This window comes from Lutra lutra, chromosome 6 (genome assembly GCF_902655055.1).
Source record: "Lutra lutra chromosome 6, mLutLut1.2, whole genome shotgun sequence".
Classification (NCBI taxonomy): Eukaryota; Metazoa; Chordata; class Mammalia; order Carnivora; family Mustelidae; genus Lutra; species Lutra lutra.
This window is the reverse complement of record NC_062283.1, coordinates 77,252,058-77,272,224: the sequence shown is the minus strand read 5'-3', so window position 1 is coordinate 77,272,224 and position 20,167 is coordinate 77,252,058. Positions and strand designations below refer to the sequence as shown.

Here is a 20,167-nt window from a genome sequence, read left to right as displayed (position 1 = left end):
AATCCCCTCATCTCTGGGAGTGCTTTCACCTACAACATGAGATTGCATGAAAGTCCCGGAATCCTAAATGATGACACTGTTCCTAAAGGACATAATGCTGCAGGGGTTGAAAAAAGGGGGGATAACCTGCACAGGGAAAACCGTTTTGGAGCTCATCAGTGGAGAGGGATGTGACAAGTCAAAATGAGGGGGAACAGCATTTGAGGCGGGTGAAACCACGTGAGCAAACACTCTTGCATGGGAAAATGGAAAGTGGAGAGTCAGTGGAAAATGTCCATGGGGAGCCAGCCAGCAAGTCCGGTCAAGAGAACACCACCACTCCACCAATGTGTTGAGGAATCTGTCTCATGGTTCAAAAATCTAATGTATTATTAGTAGCAACATTTACCGTATGTGCTAGGATGTCAGAAACAGTTTAATATCACATTCACAGTATTTACAGAGGATCTAAACAAGTAATTAGTTAACAGAATTATTATATCCATCTGTATTAAGATTAGATTTTATGGGGCGCCTGGGTGGCTCAGTGGGTTAAAGCCTCTGCCTTTGGCTCGGGTCATGATCCCAGGCTCCTGGGATCAAGCCCCGCATCGGGCTCTCTGCTCAGCAGGGAGCCTGCTTCCCCCCTCTCTCTCTGCCTGCCTCTCTGCCTACTTGTGATCTCTCTGTCAAATAAATAAATAAAATCTTAAAAAAAAAAAAGATTAGATTTTACAAGAAGGATATGTTGACATGTTTTTAATTTACTCAGGAACTTCTTGGCACCTTACTTAAAAGGGAACTATGCTACTTTAATTAGCCTATGATGAATGACGACTCAAATATTCATCTTACAGAATCCATCTTCAGCTCTCTGAAACGGAAATATCCACATAACCTGATATTTCTGCAGATTTTCTCTGCCCTAAATTCTCGACGAAGCTAAAAATACCCTCCAGTGAAAGGTCAGTGAAATTTGGAGATGAATGGGCTCATATTCATCAATATTTCAAACCCTAGCAGGCTCTCAGCAAGGTCTTGGGGGAAGTGGCAGATTCAGGGAAGGAAATAAGCATTTTTCAAGTTTCATTCAGTAACAACTTGCAGCCTGCAGGATGTTTTTAGGCAATACAAGAATACAGACGTGTCTTCTCCTAAATCTTTATAAATTATAAATTATATGTGCATAAATAAACTTATAGATTTTAAATTTATTTATAAGTTTATAAATAAATAAATTTATTTTATAAATTTGCTACGCAAAACACACCACATGTACATTATAAAAGAAAATATCACCAAATCATTGTAGCTTCTATTTCTTTTTTTTTTTTTTTAAGATTTTATTTATTTATTTGATAGAGATCACAAGAAGTCAGGCAGAGAGAGAGGAGGAAGCAGGTTCCCCACTGAGCAGAGAGCCCGATGCGGGGCTCGATCCCAGGACCCTGAGACCATGACCTGAGCCAAAGGCAGAGGCTTTAACCCACTGAGCCACCCAGGTGCCCCGTAGCTTCTATTTCTATAAGAGACTCTCAATTGTCCAGTTAAAATAATTTGAACAGGTGTTGCTGACCCAAGATTTTCAACTGCTTTGAAAATCAGCTTCTCAGGCAAACCACTCCCCATGGGATTGGGCTGAAGCTCTCCTCCTCCTCCTTCTTCCACCTTCTTGGAATCCCCACACCAGGACAGCCAGGAAAACATGGGCACCCAAGCATATGGTTCATCTGCACATCTCATACTGAGAGTCTCAGTATTTGCTCCATATTTGTTCGAGGGGAGGTTGGGAGAAATGGAATACCGTTTTTTGGTAAAATATACATCAGGTATCCAGTGACCTCTTCTTTTGTGCTGTCCCATAACAAAACTCTACTCCCATAGAAAATTTGAGTGAGCAATGCAGAATTACTAATGCTATCACAGGGGAAGCTAGGAGGGCATTTATATGTTTCCTGGGCCAACATCATTAGAAGAACCTCTTGCTCTAAGTTTCCCCTCCTCAGTCCTCAGGCAACTCCTTCTCTCACATTCTTTATTTTTTTGTCCCTCTAGGACTAAGTTTCTGTGTGCCCTTTCCACCTCAGGTCCCTCTAGAAACCCCTCACCCTCTCCAGATCCCCATCACTCCCCTCTCCTTGAGAGGAGCAACTTAGTTCTATTCCCGCTTCTGCGTTTACATTGACATAGCCTGACTCCTCAGTTTAATGATCATCTTCAGGATGTCAAAATCAGGAATGACACTGAAAGACAGTGGAGCAGTACTGAGACCTCTGACTACCATCTCAGCTCTTCTTCAATTTGGGGAGCTTTTATGAGAAGTTATAATACAATTTTTAAAAATGTTAATTTTTTATAAAAGTTGAAATGTTTACCCCCCCGTTACACCCTGCCAAAGTCATACATGATGGTATTTACTCAACACCATTCATTCATCATTTCCCCATAAGTACTGACACAGTGCTATCCATGAAAGAGCCATTTTCTAGACACTGGTGATATGACCATAAAGACAACAGTCAAAGACCCTGACCAGAAGGACTTTAATGCTCACTGGGAGAAAAAGAAAATAATTATGCATAATATTAAATGCCACAGGGCTACAGAGAAAAATAAGGCAGAGTAAACGAGAGAGTAACAGGTCACATTTGTAAGTGTAATGTGTGTGTGTGTGTGTGTGTGTGTGTATGTCTATGTATATTCACATATATACTAAAACATTACATTTGTGCCTTTTTTTTTTTTAACATTTAAAATGGCAGGAGCAGAAATCTACAGTTGTCATTAGAAGCTTTTCAGAATACAGAGAAATCTCCAACAGGCTGCTAAGCAACAGACAGCAGAATTTTCAGCCCTGCCATCCAGAACACACACCTCTCTCCATGGTTTTGCATTCCTTCAGCACGGTTGGGCGCTAACAGCCAGCCTCCAAGCTACGAGAGACCAGAAATGAGATCTACTAACTGAAGAGATTAGCGCTGCGGCATGTTCCCCAAAGGTTTATTAAATTATTATGAGAGAAGTCATGAGAACATCAACAAAAAATTTAACTTGTTCATCCTCAGAATGTGTCCAAACAATAAATGTTGCTTCGTAGGTCTGCTATGCACATCATTAAGCTTTCATCCAAGTAAATAAAGAAGGACCAAAAGAGCAACCATTTAAAATTATTTACCCCCGGGGCACCTGGGTGGCTCAGTGGGTTAAGCCTCTGCCTTCGACTCAGGTCATGATCTTGCGGTCCTGGGATCGAGCCCCGCATCGGGCTCTCTGCTTAGCGGGGAGCCTGCTTCCCCACCTCTCTCTGCCTGCCTCTCTGCCTCTCTTGTGAGCTCTGTCTCTATCAAATAAATAAAATCTTAAAAAAATAAATAAAAAATAAAAAAATAAAATATTTATCCACTTTCAGGGCGCTCTAGTAGGTACAACTTATGCTTCAGAAAATAACTTTGCACATGGGCCAGATGTCCAAAATTCTATCAACTTATATTTCTATCTTTAACCTACTCATCTTGCCTTAGCTCCAGCAAGCTATTTTTAACTTTGTGGTAGGTGGTGTACAAAACCCAAAGAATTTTTCGATAAAAGAATGCATTAAAGGTAGTAGCTTGACGCCTAACAGCTGTAACAAAAATAGGGCAGTAGGCTCACAGAGGAAGGACTTTGGTTCATTCACCTGCTTCCCTGTCCCCTCGCTCAGCACTCAGGGTGCGCAATGCATATTTCAGGAGGAATTAATAAATGAGTCTCACCTTGTCGTAACAGGACCCAAGTGGGGTCACAAGCACCTCGCATGCATTGTCTCAATAGTCACAAAATCCACAGGGCGGCCGCCACTTTCACCACTTTGTAGATGAGCTAGTTAACGAAGATGACCAAGAACGGACTGAAATGGGACATGAATCCAAATTTTTGTGACTACATTCATGCTCCCCACCCCCAGGCTAGAGTCCCTTTATAGGACACGACCTTTCTTTTTCTTTCATCTAGTTTATTCCTCTTGGCTTCCACCCACAGGACCAGAGTCTCTTCCCAACTGGAGGAAATAGTATATAGTCATCAAGTAAATGGGAAATACCAGCCTCTGGAGTAAAAATTTAGGACCCACATTTGAAAATAAAAATACCTAACTGACTGCAAACTTTCCATATTGAGACAGGAACAGCACCTTAATACATGGCTACGTATCTCATCAATCCACAAGGAGAGTCTTGCCTCCAATACGCTAGAACAGTCTTTTAAAACAACATCATCAAGGGAGTACTGTCCCATCATGTCTGTCATATTCTGTTGGTTAGAAGCAAGTCACAGGTCCTGCCAGAAATCTAGGGAGAGGGATTATACAAGGGTGTGAACACCAGAAGTCTGAAATGCCTGGGGACATCTGAGGGTTTGTCCACCACAAGCACCAGTAGGGGTGCCCATGAGTTAACAACAGAACTGGAAACAAGGCGTGTGCATCAGAATCATCTTGACGGTATGCTAAAACACAGATGTCTTACCCCCAAGTGTCTAATTTAGCAGGTCTAGGGTGGGAATTTGCATTTCTAACAAGTTCCCAGGTAAGGCTGATGGTGCTGGTCAAGGGATCACCCTTCAAGAACCTGGACCCTAGCCTGTCCAAGCCACTCCCAGTGCTGCCTCCCAAAGTGGGCAGCTGTCAGTCCCTCAGGATTAGGAATGTACATCCTGGCAGCACGGTCACCCAAGGAAGGCACGTGCAAGCCTGGTAACACATGGAAGGCTTTTTGGGCAGACAGTTCTGGAGTCCCAGGCATCCAGAGGGTGGTCTAGAAAAGGAGGCATAGGTTCTAAATGGGCCTATAGACATTCTCAACAGGGCTCAGACAAAGGCTAAATAAAGCAGGGCTCTCTAAATTAATGGCTCAGGACAGGGGTCAAGAATTGTGAAGGGTCAGATTTTACCCTACTTGCAAGCTAGCAAATTAGCCTGTCAGTTTCACAGATCATGGTCAAAGACACAAGACGCCTGGATCAAGGAGGGAAAAAAGACAATTATTCACAGCAATAGCAATGGCCATAGTAACATCACTGCATCAGTTCCCTGAGCCCTAATCCCAGAAGGGTGACATGAGGAGGGTCAGGTGTTGCCTGTTTACACGGTGGGGTGTGTTTCAGGAACTTAACACTGAGATTTTGAAGCCCTGATTTCATAAGGTGGCTGCTAGCCCATGGGCCCTAGACCTGATCCAGAGGGAGACCTGATCTTTATTATCCCAGGCAGTAAATCAATCTGCCGGTAAGGGAGAGTTTCTACTTTCCAAGGCCGCCTGCTATGCAAAACATTCCTGAAAAGATCGTGCAGAGAAATTAGCTGTTAAGGCCTTTGCTCAGAGGATCAGTTGTGCAGAAACTTGAGAAACCAATGGAGGATTGGTTACACTGACTGGCAAGAAGATAAGGGTAACACTGACTGGCAAGAAGATGAGAATGCAAGCCAGCAAGGTATTCAAGGAAGAGTTTTTGAGGCAGAGGGATCAGTAAATTGAAAGGCACTGAAGACCAAGCAAAGAGAATTAAGCAGGAGGGCATGGGGACACAAGGTCAGGCAAGTTACAGGGGAGAAAGTGGAATATAGATCACACAGCATCCTTCCTTTCGGCTGGTGTAAGGATTCTGCCCTTCATTCCGAGAAAAATGAGTTATTGCAGAGTTTTGAAAGGAGTGGCACAGGACCAAATGTTCTGAGAAGATCACTTTGGTAACCATGTTGGGAATGGACTGAAGATAGGCAAGGGCCACAACAGGGAGCCCAGCTAGGAAAGTCTTGCAGAAACCAGGTGAGATGATGGCAGCCTGGGCCAAGGCACTATCAACAGAAGGGTGGGAAGTTGTTTGACTGGAGATGTATTTTGGAAGTGGAGCTGGCATGACAGACTGGAGATGGCATATGATAGGGAAAACCCGCCCAAGACAAAAACCTCTCAGGCTTTGGGCTTCTGCATTTGAAACGGAGTTGCCATTAACTGACAAGGGGGTAACTTTGGGAGAACTAGTGATATTTTGAAGGAAGGACATCAGAAGTTCAGTGTTAGTCATGTTAAGTCGAGATACTTATTAGACATTCATGCAGACCTATCAAGTGGGTAGTGTGAAGTTGAAGGGAATCTGAAATTCGGGAGCTCTGAGTGTTTGGATGGAATTTTAAAAACACGAGTCCTGAGCAACTCACAAGAGAGAGTGCAGACAGAAGGCAAAGGAGGTTGAGACAGGGCTTGTGAAAGGGGGGGGGAGGGGTGCAGGAGAGGAAACCAGAACAAAGCACTTTAAGAAGGAGTGAGCAACTCTGTAAGTGGTGCTGGTAGGTCAACCAAGATGAGGCCTGAGAACTGATCACCGGATTTTTTCTTTTTTTTTTAAGACTGAGAGCTAATTGGGGCACCTGGTGGCTCAGTCTGTTAAACAACTCTTGGTCTCAGCTCAGGTCACAATCTCAGGGTCCTGGTATTGAGTCCTGCCTTGGGCTCCAGTATTATCCCCTCCATCTCCCCGTCTCCCTGCCCCACTTCTTCCCCTGCTCACACTGGCACAGGCATGTATGCCTTCTCTCATTCTCTTTCTCTCTCTCAAATAAATAAATAAATCTTAAAAAAAAAAAAGATAAATTGTAAATAATTTTTTTAAAAAGAGAGAGAGCTCGTTTCCTTTTTCCTCAAATCAACTAGAACCCAAATTCAAAGCTATTATGGGACCTTTAAGCCTCCGGCAATATAACAGGTCCCATTACATTAATCTAGAGTATTTATTTTTCCCTCAGCCTTGAAAAAGAGCTGAGTAGAACACACAAAACTCTATGAAGGACAGAGGCCAGCTCCGCAGAGTTGGGCACAGGGCATCATTGGAGAGCAGAGGGCACTGAGCCCCTCGGGAATCAAACAGAACACTGGCACCAAGTTCGTTCCTTTCCAGAGCTCAGATCTCCACAGGAAGGTAGTTGTTGTACCTGTGTATGTTGTAAATTCCTGGCTCCTCGCGAACAAGCATATTTAACTATAAGTTCACAAAATCTGGGATGAAGCCAAATAGAAACGGGTTTTTACACCGTTAAGGAGATGACAGGCCTAAATGAAGTCGCTGTTGCTAAGCCCCACATCAGCAAATCAAGACAGAATACCTAAGCTAACCGCAGTCTCAGCCTCGTCTAGCAAGGTAACCTCTAACCAGTGAGGCTTGAGTCAGAGCTCAGTGCTAGTGGGGTAATCTGACTGATGGACCTCTTCCGACCCCCACAGATGGGGAAGGTGACCTTGCCTGAAACAAGCCACTCTTAGCTAGAAATTTCCTTTTTCTTTCCCAATCCCTTCTGTCTATAAAAGCCTTCCATTTTATACAGCTCAGAGCCCCTCTCTGCTTGCTAGCTGGGATCCTGCCCAATTCATGTATTGTTGAAAACATGTCAATGAGATCTTCAAATTTACTCAGTTGAATTTTGTTTTTATAATAGCCCCCCTTAGCAAAGGTCTTCAAAAGTTATATCTGTATCTGATTGTAAGATTTGGGATAATGATGTGGAGAAGAAAGGCAGAAAGAAAAATAATTAACCTTTCTTACAAAGTACACCCCATTGACAAGTACTTGAGAGGGCAGAGTGACCTTCCTCCCCGAACTCAAGTGCCTCAATGTTAATGCCTTGCTAGAGGCAAAAGCCAACCTGAGCTTGACATTAGTCTGACCTCCAAGTTCCCGGAAGTCTTTTTTTTTTTTTTAAGATTTTATTTATTTATTTGACAGAGATCACAAGTAGGCAGAGAGGCAGGCAGAGAGAGAGAGAGGGAAGCAGGCTCCCTGCTGAGCAGAGAGCCCGATGTGGGGCTCAATCCCAGGACCCTGGGATCACGACCTGAGCCGAAGGCAGAGGCTTTAACCCACTGAGCCACCCAGGCACCCCCCCACCCCCGGAAGTCTTCTTTAATGTCTAAAAATCCCTTTGGAAACTTCCTTTACCTCTATCCACCGCACCCCTCCGCCCCCACCAAGATATAAGTTAGCAATCACCTTCCAAGCATATGGTCCACTGATACACATCTGAAGGGTCTCACGACCACAAATTTACCAGAGAGTAATAAATGACCTTTCAAGGTCCTGGAAACCTTGCTTCCAAATTCCTTAGAGATTTATACTATCCCTAATCCCTCCCAACTTAAAAGTATATAACCAGTCACTCCTTACAACCCTTGTGCAGCGTTTTTTGTCCACGGGTCATGTCCCCGTGCTTTAATAAAAACATCTTTTTTGCAACAAAGACATCCCAAGAATTCTTTCTTAACCATTAGCTCCTAGACCCCAACATTTCACATCAACAGCAGGATATAAATGGGTAGTGCTAGATACCACAGATCAACTATTCGCTCAGAACTCTTTAATGAAGAAAGGAGCTACCCCATAACATAACTGTTGAGGAGAACAAAGCCAAGAGAAATGTAGTGAAAATTAAATTTCCTTACAACTTGAGATGAGCTGAGTGTGACTGACATTCCTCACAGAACCCATAGCTGCCTTAATGTTGAGGTTTCACTAGGGACTAAAAGCAGCCTTATCTTGAGGTACCAGACCTTCAGGATCCTAGAACTCTTCTTTAACATGGAGAAATCCTTTCAGAGACATACGTGATCTCTACCTGCTCCCCAAACTTTAAATTATATGAGTCACTCCTCACAGTCACAGTGCAGCTGTTTCTGCCCACGTCCTGTCCCTGTGCTAGAATAAAAGCACCTTTTTGAACCTAAAACGTCTCAAGAATTCTTTCTTGACCATTGTGCTCAAGGACTCTGCATCAAGAACCAGAAGAATTTACTTGGGGGTAGGGGGAGGCAGGCAATACTGTGCTGCCAATACTTCACAAAAGCATCCCTGAATATCCTTCCAGATGTGTTTTCCATCTGTTTACTGTTACCCAATCCACCTTGCTTTTTCCCCCTATACAATTCTTGCTTTTCAAACATATTAGATGCTTTATTGGTTAAATACGAGGTCTTCCTCTCTGGTGGGTGCCAATGTAATTTCTGGCCAGAGGGGCCAGGCTCCTCTCGAAGATGCAAAAGAATATGTCAAGTGCCCCTGTGCGGCACTGTCAGAAAGTAACCACCCACCTTTTGGCTGCTGGGTACTCCCCCTTGCAAGTTCTGTATGCAGATCTTTCAAAGTAGCAAGATCCTATTTCAAAAAATTTCTGAATGTGTGTTCTTATTTCCACACATTCTCAAAACTGTAGCGGTGGAAAAAATGCAAGGTCTAATCCTCCCAATATGCTTCCTTCTTTCAGGGCCCGTGTCCTGGAGAGCGCGCTCTGGGGACCGGGGGAGCAAGAACCACATAAATGAACCCTACCTGGTACACGGTAGGCCCATGACAAAGAGGTATTTTCCTTGCCCACAATGCGCTTCTTGACCTGGGGAAATTGTGAGGAACCGAGGATCTTTTGAAATAAACTTTGCAGGAAACACGGGTATGTTGAAACTTCCAGGAGGGGCCCTGGGGTGTCAAAAATGGAATTATCAGGGGCCAAAGACTGCACTTTCTTCCTGGTCTGCCCTAACTCTTTTAAGTAAGAGAACCCATCTTTCCATGATGCCTTCAGGTACAAAGGAATCCATCTTGGAAGCCAAAATGGTGGGAAATACAGACAATTTTCTTTGTAGCTCTCACGATTGCTACTTTCAGCTCATTCATGTGTGTGTGTGTGGGGGGGGGTGGAAATCATAGGGAAAAAAATATCTGACAGCTCGAGACTCGGAAATCAAGAGATTTGAAGAGATCCCCTCCCACCACCCAAGCTTTTCCTCTTGAATGAATCCACTCTGCTTCTAAGATCCTTCACGAGGCGCTTGCTCGTGTTTGACAAAAGAAAAGGCTAATTATAAGAAAAATGCGTTTTGCGATTTTCAAGGGTTTGGAGGATTCTATATTTTGGATACACATCAGGAAAATGTAATTTGTAGGGTACAAATAACCACAGGTAAATTTGGAGATGAGGCGTAACACACACATTTTCAGCGCGCTGTACATTATCTGGCTATAGCACAAATAGCTAAGTGCCAGATTGTTGTCTTTGGGGAAGGAAGCAATATGTTGGTGACGAAAGGGTATTCTTGAAGATTTGTGGTTGTATTTTGGGAATTTCATCTCCTCTGCATCAAAATGCAACACTTATAAACGACTCATGCTGTGAGAAACTATTTAAAATTTATCTTTCCTTGAGGACCCAAAGCTTTCTTGTAGACAACTCAAATTCATTTAAAAATGTTCTGCGGCCTTCCCTGGTGCATTAAGGATGATTCCTAATTTAATACATATATTTTAAATAAACCGCACTGCATTTCTTAAACACCCAATGGGAGATAAAATGACGGGCTTGAAAATCCACAGTTTGGGATTGCCCTCTCGGTGGTCTTCACTGCATCCTACCTCAGTGAACGGAAGAGACAGCTTCCAGGTGTCGGGGACAATTCAGACCTGCAGTTACAGTGAACATGTGTACAGATGGAGAGCAAGCTGGGGGGACAGCCAAGGCTGATGCCTTCTTTTTTGCCACTTGAGACCACAAAAATTTAACACAGAAATTGCTACAGTTCCTTAAGGACAAACCCACTGCCTATTCATTTTTCCCACTAGGTACCTTGTTAAAGTAGGTATTATGCAAAACGGCTTGGGAGTCAGCTAAATAAATGAAACATATTCACGTTAACAAGTAATAATAATACTGGGGACACCGTAAAGATCTTTTCCTTTTTCGGTGCTCCTTGAGAAACTAGTCCTTTCAGCCAGCATCCTACTTTCTGGAAACAAGCATGCAGATCCTAACGGCTCTCAATTATTCTACAGTCCTGAGATTACGGATATGAAGGAACACCAAGTGGAGTAACATATCTGAAGCATTCCACATCTGAAGTGTCCTTGCAGTTAATAATAAAATTCTATACTGGTTCTAAGCATCACATGGCTTGTGACTTACAGAATACATCTTGAAAGCAGAACTAAAACAGTAGGTTGTTCATACAGGAGCACCCTACCACCCCACCCCACGGTGTCCCCGGCCCCAGCTTACCATATTATGGGGCTTATTCTTGCAGACCTCAGGAGTTCTGGCCATATTCTTTCAGACCTAGACTCTGCCCATATGTAGCATAGACAGTGCAACTAAGTACTGCCCTTTTTAAAACCCCCTTGACCGTATGAATATAAAGCAAAATCTATGATTTGTAACTCTGCACACTGACTGCTTATGCATGCCAATTTAAGGAGATGGTACAGAACAGTAATTAAAATCCCAGCGTATAAAGTCACACTTCCGGATTTCTTTTTTTTTTTTTTTTAAAGATTTTATTTATTTATTTGACAAACAGAGATCACAAGTAGGCAGAGAGGCAGTCAGAGAGAGAGGAAGGGAAGCAGGCTCCCTGCTGAGCAGAGAGCCCGATGCGGGACTCCATCCCAGGACCCTGAGATCATGACCTGAGCGGAAGGCAGCGGCTTAACCCACTGAGCCACCCAGGCGCCCCACACTTCCGGATTTCAAATCTGGGCTCTAACACGTCCAAGCTGTATGAGTTAGAGAACGTTGGGTAACTACTCTGTCATTCAGTGTCCTCATTTGTAAAACAGAAATAATATTACCTTCCTCAGGATTTCATTTTATTTATTAAATAACACAATTTTGTAGTGTATAACATGGTATCTGGCATTAAAACAAAACCACCACCAAAATATTATTGTTATTGTCCCCCTCAAAGTAAGTTAGTTCTAATCAGCATTCTAGTATTCAAAAACTCCCACTGGGATGGAGATGCGTAATCTCATTAGTTCTGTGTGCATACCCATGGGGATGGCTCTGCTTAGCGATCCTCCCTGGAAAGATGACTCATGTCAAAGTCATCTTCACCTTCTGCTGGCATATGCCATCCTGCACATGACCTCGGGGCTAGTGTAGGGGTGAAGTGGTGAATTCTTCCTTCCACACTTAATTTTTCTGATCTTAATTTCCGTGTCTACAAAATGAGTTAAAAATAATGGTATCTGGGTGCCTGGGTGGCTCAGTCGGTTAAGCATCTGCCTTTGGCTCAGGTCAAGGTCCCAGGGTCCTGGGATGGAGCCCCACATCAAGCTCCCTGCCCAGTGGGGAGTCTGTTTCTGGCTCTCCCTCTGCCCCTTTTCCCTGCTCCCCCCACCCCACCCTTGCCTCATGTGTGCACACATGTGAGTGTGCCCCCTGTCTCTCTCTCCCTCACCCTCTTGCTCACTCTCTCAAAAAAATAAAATCTTAAAAAAAAAAAAGGAATGGTATCTATCCCATAGTATTACTAAGAGAATTCAATAAGATAATGTATGCAAAGCTCTTGGCCACTAAAAGCAACAGCCAACATTTATTTAGTATTTATCATGTGCTAGGAACTGTTTTAAAGCATTTCGCGTGTATTAACTCATTAAATCCTCAACACAATTCTACAATATAGGTACTATTATTATTCTCACTTTAAGTATGGGAACATCAAGGCCCAGAAGGATCAAGTAAACTTGTCCAGCGTCATATTAATAGTGAGTGAGAAGAATGACAGAATTAAAATTCAGGCAGTTTGCTTGGATTCTGGAATCCTAACTATAACATCTGTTGCCTTTCAGTAGTAAGTGCTTGTCGGGTATTTGCTATTACTACGGTAATCAATAAACATGTGTTGAAATATTTAGCAAATCGATATTTGCCAAAGCACTTATTTATTATTTACTGCATCTCACTAAGAATCAAATCTTGTCACAGGCCACAAAAATGGACTCTCCTGCTTATAAGTTTTTTGAAGCAACTTCTCAGATTCTACTTACCCAAAGTATTAAGAAAACAAGAAGTATATTAGGGCAAAAATTCAAAATAGGTTCCAATATACTCTAATATCTATCATTTTTATGATTAGATTTTATAAGAATTTTAATTAAAATAACAGTATAAATTTGCTGCAAACAACTGACTAATTATGAATGCAATACTCCCTATGTTAACACTTTTGGAGGGAAAATAAAACTACAGGAGGTAGCTTTGAAGGCAGTAAGAATACTCTTAATAAAAAAAATCTTTAAAAATCATAAATTAAAATATGTAACACCTACCTCCCATAGTTTGAGGTTTATGATTATAGTCCCTGAAATATCCAAAACAAGTATTTTCCTCGAGTAATATGATCCCTACACCATAAGAGACTTAGCCTGTTGCTATTTGGCATGGAGAAGAGGGATTATTTTAATGTTTTCTAACAAAATAACATACTCTGTTTACAAAGCAAGACTTTGTCTTCCATGCAATATTAAGGAAAAAGGATATAACTGTATTCAGTTTTCTACAGCTTCATTCCTTGCCTCATTTTCTGTTCTGATCCTTGTTTATTTTCATTCACCTGTTTCTAGTTTAGATTATCTTGCTGTGTTTTTTTAACATGTATAAACTGCTGTAAGTTCTTCCTGGAACATGATGGTATAAATAAATGTCCTGTGAACAAAGTATAATTATAATGGACATTATACATGACATTTTCACTTTAATGGAATTTGGAAACAGGTTAAGATTTATCTGACATTTATAACTTAATGTCATTTACAGATCTCTGAGAATCCTCCTGAGTAGACTGTCTGAATATAAAAAATAATTACTGTAGTAGGCTGAATAATGACCCCCAAAGTATCAGGTCCCCATCCTTGAAACCTGTAAATGTTTCTTTATATGGGAAAGGGGTCTTTGCAGATGTGATTATTTAAGGATCTTGGGAAATGGAGATTATCCTGGATTACTCAGATGAGCTCTAAGTGAAATCGCAAGCTTTCTTATAAAAGACAGAGAGAGATCTGACAGAGAATGCAATGTGACCCCCAAGGCAGTGATGTGGCCAAGGAACGCCAGCAGGCACCAGAAAGAAGCTGGAAGAGGCAAAAGGAATCAATTCTTAGAGCCTCTAGCGGAACAAAGCCCACCTGACAGTTCAGTTGTGGTCCAGGGATAGTGATTTTGGACTTCCAGGCTTCTGAACCGTGAGGATAAATTTCTGTTGTTTTAAGCCACTAAATTTGTAGTAATTTGCTACAGCAGTCATAGGAAACTAATACAATTATTTTCTAAAATTATTTTTAGGGCAGGGGAGGGGCAAGGGGAGAGGGAGAGAGTCTTAAGCAGGCTCTACACGGAGAACAGAGCCCTCCTCTGGCTCAGTCTCAGAACCCTGAGATCTTGACCTGAGCCGAAATCAAGACGCAGAGGCTAAAGTGACTGAGTCACCCAGGCACCCCGAAATTAATATAATTATTAATCTAAATAGATGCAAGTGTTAAGTGAGAAAATTTTCCTTTTAACAGTAAAGACACTTGGAAAGACAAAAAGTTATTTCCTAAAGTCATGAAATTTTGAAAGGTAGTTTAAAAAGATCAGGAATTTTTATTTCAAACAACTGTCATATGTTTCACAAAAATGCTACATTCCTAACCAAAGCCTCTCTCTAATATATCATTTTTATTAATGCAAAATTCTCTAGTACCAGGAAAGCAACTGAGAATGCTGGCTTCCTGTAGGCTTGTCATTCCACACTGTTCTCCAGATCCTTCTCATCGGATCATCCTGTGCATAATCCCACCTCTACGTTTTCTGTTCTGTCGACTTCCCAGAATATCTTCTTATCCTGCTGGAGGTAGTCTATTATTTTATGAAGTCAAGATACATATTTGCAGAATTTCACTTATGGAAAAATTTCTAAAAGACCCTGCTGCTGCATTTACCGAGCTATCCGTACAAACCATGTTTAAGCACCTGCAGATCTCCTAGAAAGTACAAGGGAACATCCCAGTGGCAAAGCCTACTTCATCTCATTCAATTTTGCTTGTTTCTAGACAACAGGCAGCAAGATAAGCCATCCCCACTCGAGATAATTCTAAAATAAACTGTGCCGATGATAGAAACTTGCACTTAGGAAACCAGATGAGTCTCTAAGAATCTAACAGGCAATTCATTTGACCAGAAACATGTGTCAAGGGGTAAGATTTTCCCATTCATCTAAACTATAAACATTTTATGAAAAGTTTCCTTAAAGAACTTAATAGGTCTGGGGACGCCTGGGTGGCTCAGTTGGTTAAGCGGCTGCCTTCGGCTCAGGTCATGATCCCGGCGTCCTGGGATCGAGTCCCACATCAGGCTCCTTGCTCGGCAGGAAGCCTGCTTCTCCCTCTGCCTCTGCCTACCACTCTGTCTACCTGTGCTTGCTTTCTCCCTCTCTCTCTCTCTGATAAAAAAAAAAAAAAAACTATTAAAAAGAACTTAATAGGTCTGCTGCTTAAATGACCAAAAAAAGTCTGAAAGTGAAGAACTCCAAGTACTGGGAAAATGAGGATTTAAGAGGCAAATTATCATCCATCTGGTTGTAAAAGTATAAACTTAGAGTCATCTTCATACCCATCCTTACAGACCCATTCCAAAATTAGCTGATTTTCATCCTAAGTAGTTCTTAAACCTGTTCATTTCTGTCCTCCCCGGCTGACCATCACCCTAGCCCCGATCTCCGGAGGATAATTTCACTTGCCCTTTAACTTGGACTCCTCACGCCTTCAGATTCCACCCACTCATGAGAGGGAAGAAAGAGTGGCAAAGAGGGTAAGGGGGAGATAAATGGGGACTTCAGTTTTATTTTTCCCCTAAAAGTGGCAGGCCTTGAGTGAAAACGGGCAGTCACTGCACGGGCTCTGCTACTCACTGTCTACTTGATGTTAGAGGAATTCACATGTTCTGCTTGTCTCCTCTCTGGAGCACGGGAATGAGAACACGACCTTATGGGACTGTTGTGAAGCAGTAAGTCAACAAGTGCAAAAGGCACAAACAGAAGCAGGGACATGGTAAACAATCGTCACTATTTAGATTATCACCTACTAGGCCAGACTTTCAGGCTCTCACTGGCACTATGTGGCCCTCTTTTATATCATTAACACAGCTGCAATTTTACACTTTATTTATTAGTAACTATCAAATTAATGTCTTTTACTTCCTCTACTATAAATGTCATGAAGCAAAAATCAAGTCTGTGTTTGCTTCCCCTAGCACAGTACTTGGCAAAAGGAAAGCACCGGGATATTTGGCAAGTAAATCTTGCAAGTAAAGCAAACCAACGACACTCATGGCTCCGACCTGTAGTTTAGCTGCCTTAAGAATTCAGATGAGGGGCGCCTGGGTGGCTCAGTGGGTTAAAGCCTCTGCCTTCGGCTCAGGTCATGATCCCAGGGTCCTGGGATCAAGCCCCACATTGGGCTCTCTGCTCAGTGGGGAGCCTCCTTTCTCCTCTCTCTGCCTGCCTCTCTGCCTACTTGTGATCTCTGTCTGTCAAATAAATAAATAAAATCTTAAAAAAAAATGCAGATGAGTCTTTCTCCAATCTCAATGAATAACCAATTACTTGGGAAGCTTTCAAATACACCCATGCCCAGGCCCCAATCATTCCATTTTGACTGATCTGAGATCGGTATTTAACATTCTGCAAATAAATAATTCTTATCTGCAAGGCAGGCTGGAAAGCTCCAGTGTTGTTCCCACCTGCTTCAGGTCAGGAGAGAAGGCCTCCAGACCAACCACTGCCTTTGAATTTGACCAACAACCCCTGCCCTTGGTTGAATTCTCCTTTCCTATTGAGATAATGGGGAATAAAAAACACTGGAAGCTGCAGCTTTATGGGCAGGATCTTGGCTGATGGAACACACCAGGATGGTTAGTACTGTTCAGGCAACTGTAATCCTGGCAGCAAACCTGCTGGGCGACTCCAGCTAGGCCCAAGCACCCACCAAATCCCTATCATTCGGGAAAGGGTCTGGAACCTTTTTTACCTTTATTTTGCCTTTTTTTTTTTCCCCTTGGTTAAATTTCTATTTTAAAAGCCATCACAGTATTTCTTGCAGTGTGGAAGAAAGGGAGTGATTGTTTTAAAGGCTAAAGAGGGCTGAACTCCGCATCCCTCCCTTCTTGGTGGTGTTCCCAATGTAGACTCCACGGTCATTGTCCTTCCTTACCAGACTCCAGCTAGACATCCGCCCACCTCTGCTTCTCTCTCCACGTACTCCCCTTTTCGCACAGTTTCATACGGATTCCTTACCCCTGGCCCCAGTATGACCCCAAGACCCGAGGCTGCCGTTGGTGACGCCGCCGCCGGGGGCTCCTACAGCGGGCGACCCCAGGAGCGGGGATCGAGGCGGCCGGACTGCGGCCCGGGACCCTGCGCGCCCCGCCCGGCGGGGAGGCAGAGGTTGCTCCCGGACCTGGAAAAAGAGGGCACGCGCGTCTATCGCTTAGAGATCCCCGGGCGGGTGACGCTCTCCTGCCTCAGAAGGCAAGTCCGGGCTGGGCAAGCCCCCAGCGCAGCCCTGAGCCCCGGGACTCGGCGCAGCCCCCACCGCAGCGCGCGCCGCCCAGCTTGAACTTGGGACGGGACGCCAGCCCACGGCTCAGGCCGAGAGGAGTCGCGCTCCCTTCCTGTTCCCCCAAGGGCAAGGGGAACGCCTCGCGGATTCCAGACCCTGCACAACAGGTCCTTCGGGCACTCGCGAGGTTGGGAAAGCGGGGGAGGGGGAGGAGGGGGCACTGGCTGGGAAAAGAAGTCGAGCGCTCTGTGGGCGCATTTCCAGCGGAGAGACCTCTCCACTTAGCATCTCCACTGGCCCCAGCCTCACAGCAAATCCCGAGTTTGGGGAGCAGTGATTATCCCGCAGGCGCGGGCAGGAGCGGTGAGCGGCGGACGTGTGAGATGGCACCCATCCGCTCCGTCCGAAAGCAAAGTTACGTGGTGCCGGGAAAGCGCCTCTCTGAGCGCCAGGACGCGACCCTCAGGGCGATGGGCGACCACTCACCTTGTGCCTGCGCCTCCATGGTGGCCGTCTTCGGACTCCGCGCCGCGGGGCTCCCAGGCGCTTCCAGAGAAGCAGGTGGTGGTGCCCGGGCTCGGAACGCAGCTGGCCCCGCCGCACGCGCCCGCCCTCCCCTGCGCACTTGTCGCGAGCGCTGCGTGGAAGGGGTGGGGGACCGGGGGCCGCCTGCACTGCCGCTGTGGTTAGCTCCGCGGCGTCCAGTCCACCTGGCCCGGACCACGCGGGGAAGGAGCCCGCCGCCGGGCGCCACCTGCCGGCCGCTCCGCGCGCGGCACCGAGGGCGCCCACCCCTGGCTGCGGGCGCCTTACTCAGGCTCTGCCAATGCCTGACCCGGCTGAAGTGGGTTCTCAAGCCCAGGCAGCCAAGGGCAGATCCCCAGGGAGGGAGGAAGGAGGGTGGATTTGGATTTTCGACACAGAACCCTAGCTCCTGATGGAAATACGGAGTTTGGATCCTGTGACCCTCTGCACTCAATGTTTTTGTTAAATGATCAATATATAACCTTGTTTTATGTGGGTTTCTGCTTAAAGATACCGTATTTAGGTATTGTTGACTCATGAACTTTGAGCTCAGGGCCGTCATCATTAGAACTGACACCTGAGTGAAACCCGGTGAGCTTATTGATCTGACCAACATTTCACGTGAGCCATTTTAAATAGCAAAATCAGCCCCCTCCCCTGAAAAGCACAAAAATGGTGTATCTGTAGCGTATGAAAAGGGCACTTGTTTACTGAAACAAGGGAGAGCTTCGCCTTGTTTGACCTCAGCTGGAAAGGTAGGCGCGCCTGCCAGCCCAAGTTTCCCCGGGCTCTGCCTAAGTCTGGAATGACTTAAGGAGGAAAATTCACAGATACGGAGTGCGCAAATAATAAGCGTCAACTGCGGGTATATTTTCTAATTTAGGACCCATAAGCCCTTCCTGTAGGGTGAAGCAGTCACATTTTCAGAGAAAGACTAGAAACTGACAGTTTCGTTGCAAGCCTGGCCTGGCAGTGTGACTAGAAAGCATGGCAGAGAAGAAAAATCAGTTCATGTCTCACCTTCTCAGGTCTTTAGCCCTACGCATCTCTTTCTCCACACACCTACACACTCTCCATCTGTAAAAGGAGAGGAAGCATTTGTTTACATTTGCTCTTGAGTGGTTTGCCATTATTTTTTTTTTTCAGCCCCCCACCTTAAAATTGATGTTAAAGTCTGTCAGGGTCAGGTATGGGTCCTGTATCAAACCCAAACGTCCCCCCCCCATTTCTTGTCAAAAAGCCTTATACAAATTCATAGATCAAAAGATTTATTGGGGGGGGCACCTGGGTGGCTCAAGTGGTTAAGCATCTGACTCTAGATTTCAGCCCAGGTCATGATCTCAGGGTTGAGAGACATAGGCTCGAGTGGGCTCTGCGCTGAGCGTGGAGCCTGCTTAAGATTCTCCCTCTCGGGCGCCTGGGTGGCTCAGTGGGTTAAGCCGCTGCCTTCGGCTCAGGTCATGATCTCAGGGTCCTGGGATCGAGTCCCACATCGGGCTCTCTGCTCAGCAGGAAGCCTGCTTCCCTCTCTCTCTGCCTGCCTCTCCGTCTGCTTGTGATCTCTTTCTGTCAAATAAATTAAAAAAAAAATCTTTAAAAAAAAAAAAAAAAAAAAAGATTCTCCCTCTCTCCTTCTGTCCTTCCCCGCCTTGCTCTTCGGCTCCCTCTCTCACACTCTCTCTCTAAAACAAATAAAATAAAATAAAAAGTTATCAAATAAACAACTAACCAGTAGGTTCTATTTCATCCATACTCAAGTTACTGTCAAAGTTCAGACTAATAAACATTAATAGAGTCTTACATTTTTGTTTGAAAAAGGTATACCCATGATTTTCATGGCACATGTAAAAAACATGTCCGTGTTTTTTGTTATGTTAAAATGCCCCTGCTTTGTAATTGTCGGCATAAAAATTGCTCTGCAGAACACCAAGCACAAGGGTTTATGTGGCTTCTGGTGATAGTGACCATGGGTGTACCAAGTAATGAATCAGAATCACTGATTAAATCACTTTCAGATTCTGTCCAGTTGTTTTGGTCCCCTCTACCCTGGAAATTAAGCACCAGGATAGGGTTGACTTCCAGCTGTAAAAAGGAGCTGAAAATAGTTAATGACTTTCCAGCTTGGGTCATCTAACCTTTATCTACATTATGACTCATTTTTCTGATGTACAAAATTTTAAGCTACTACCCCCTTAATGTATTTTATCATTTTTATAATAATAAAATATTGATAGTCATTAAGAAATAGTAATTGAATTTATTCTCTGTGCCAGGGACTGTG

The 20,167-nt window shown here is 44.2% G+C and overlaps 1 protein-coding gene across 7 annotated transcripts in view; it reads right to left on the bottom strand.

The window, feature by feature from the left end:
- Positions 1 to 18,300, bottom strand: part of TPD52L1 (TPD52 like 1) — a 102,018-nt gene extending 83,718 nt beyond the window's left edge. For all 7 annotated transcript variants that reach the window (XM_047733606.1, XM_047733607.1, XM_047733608.1 and 4 more), the window contains exon 1: positions 17,848 to 18,300. In XM_047733606.1, the coding sequence (XP_047589562.1) occupies positions 17,848 to 17,866 (19 nt within the window). In that variant the 5' untranslated portion in view covers positions 17,867 to 18,300. The remainder of the gene's footprint in view (positions 1 to 17,847) is intronic.
- Between the last annotated feature and the right edge of the window lie 1,867 nt (positions 18,301 to 20,167).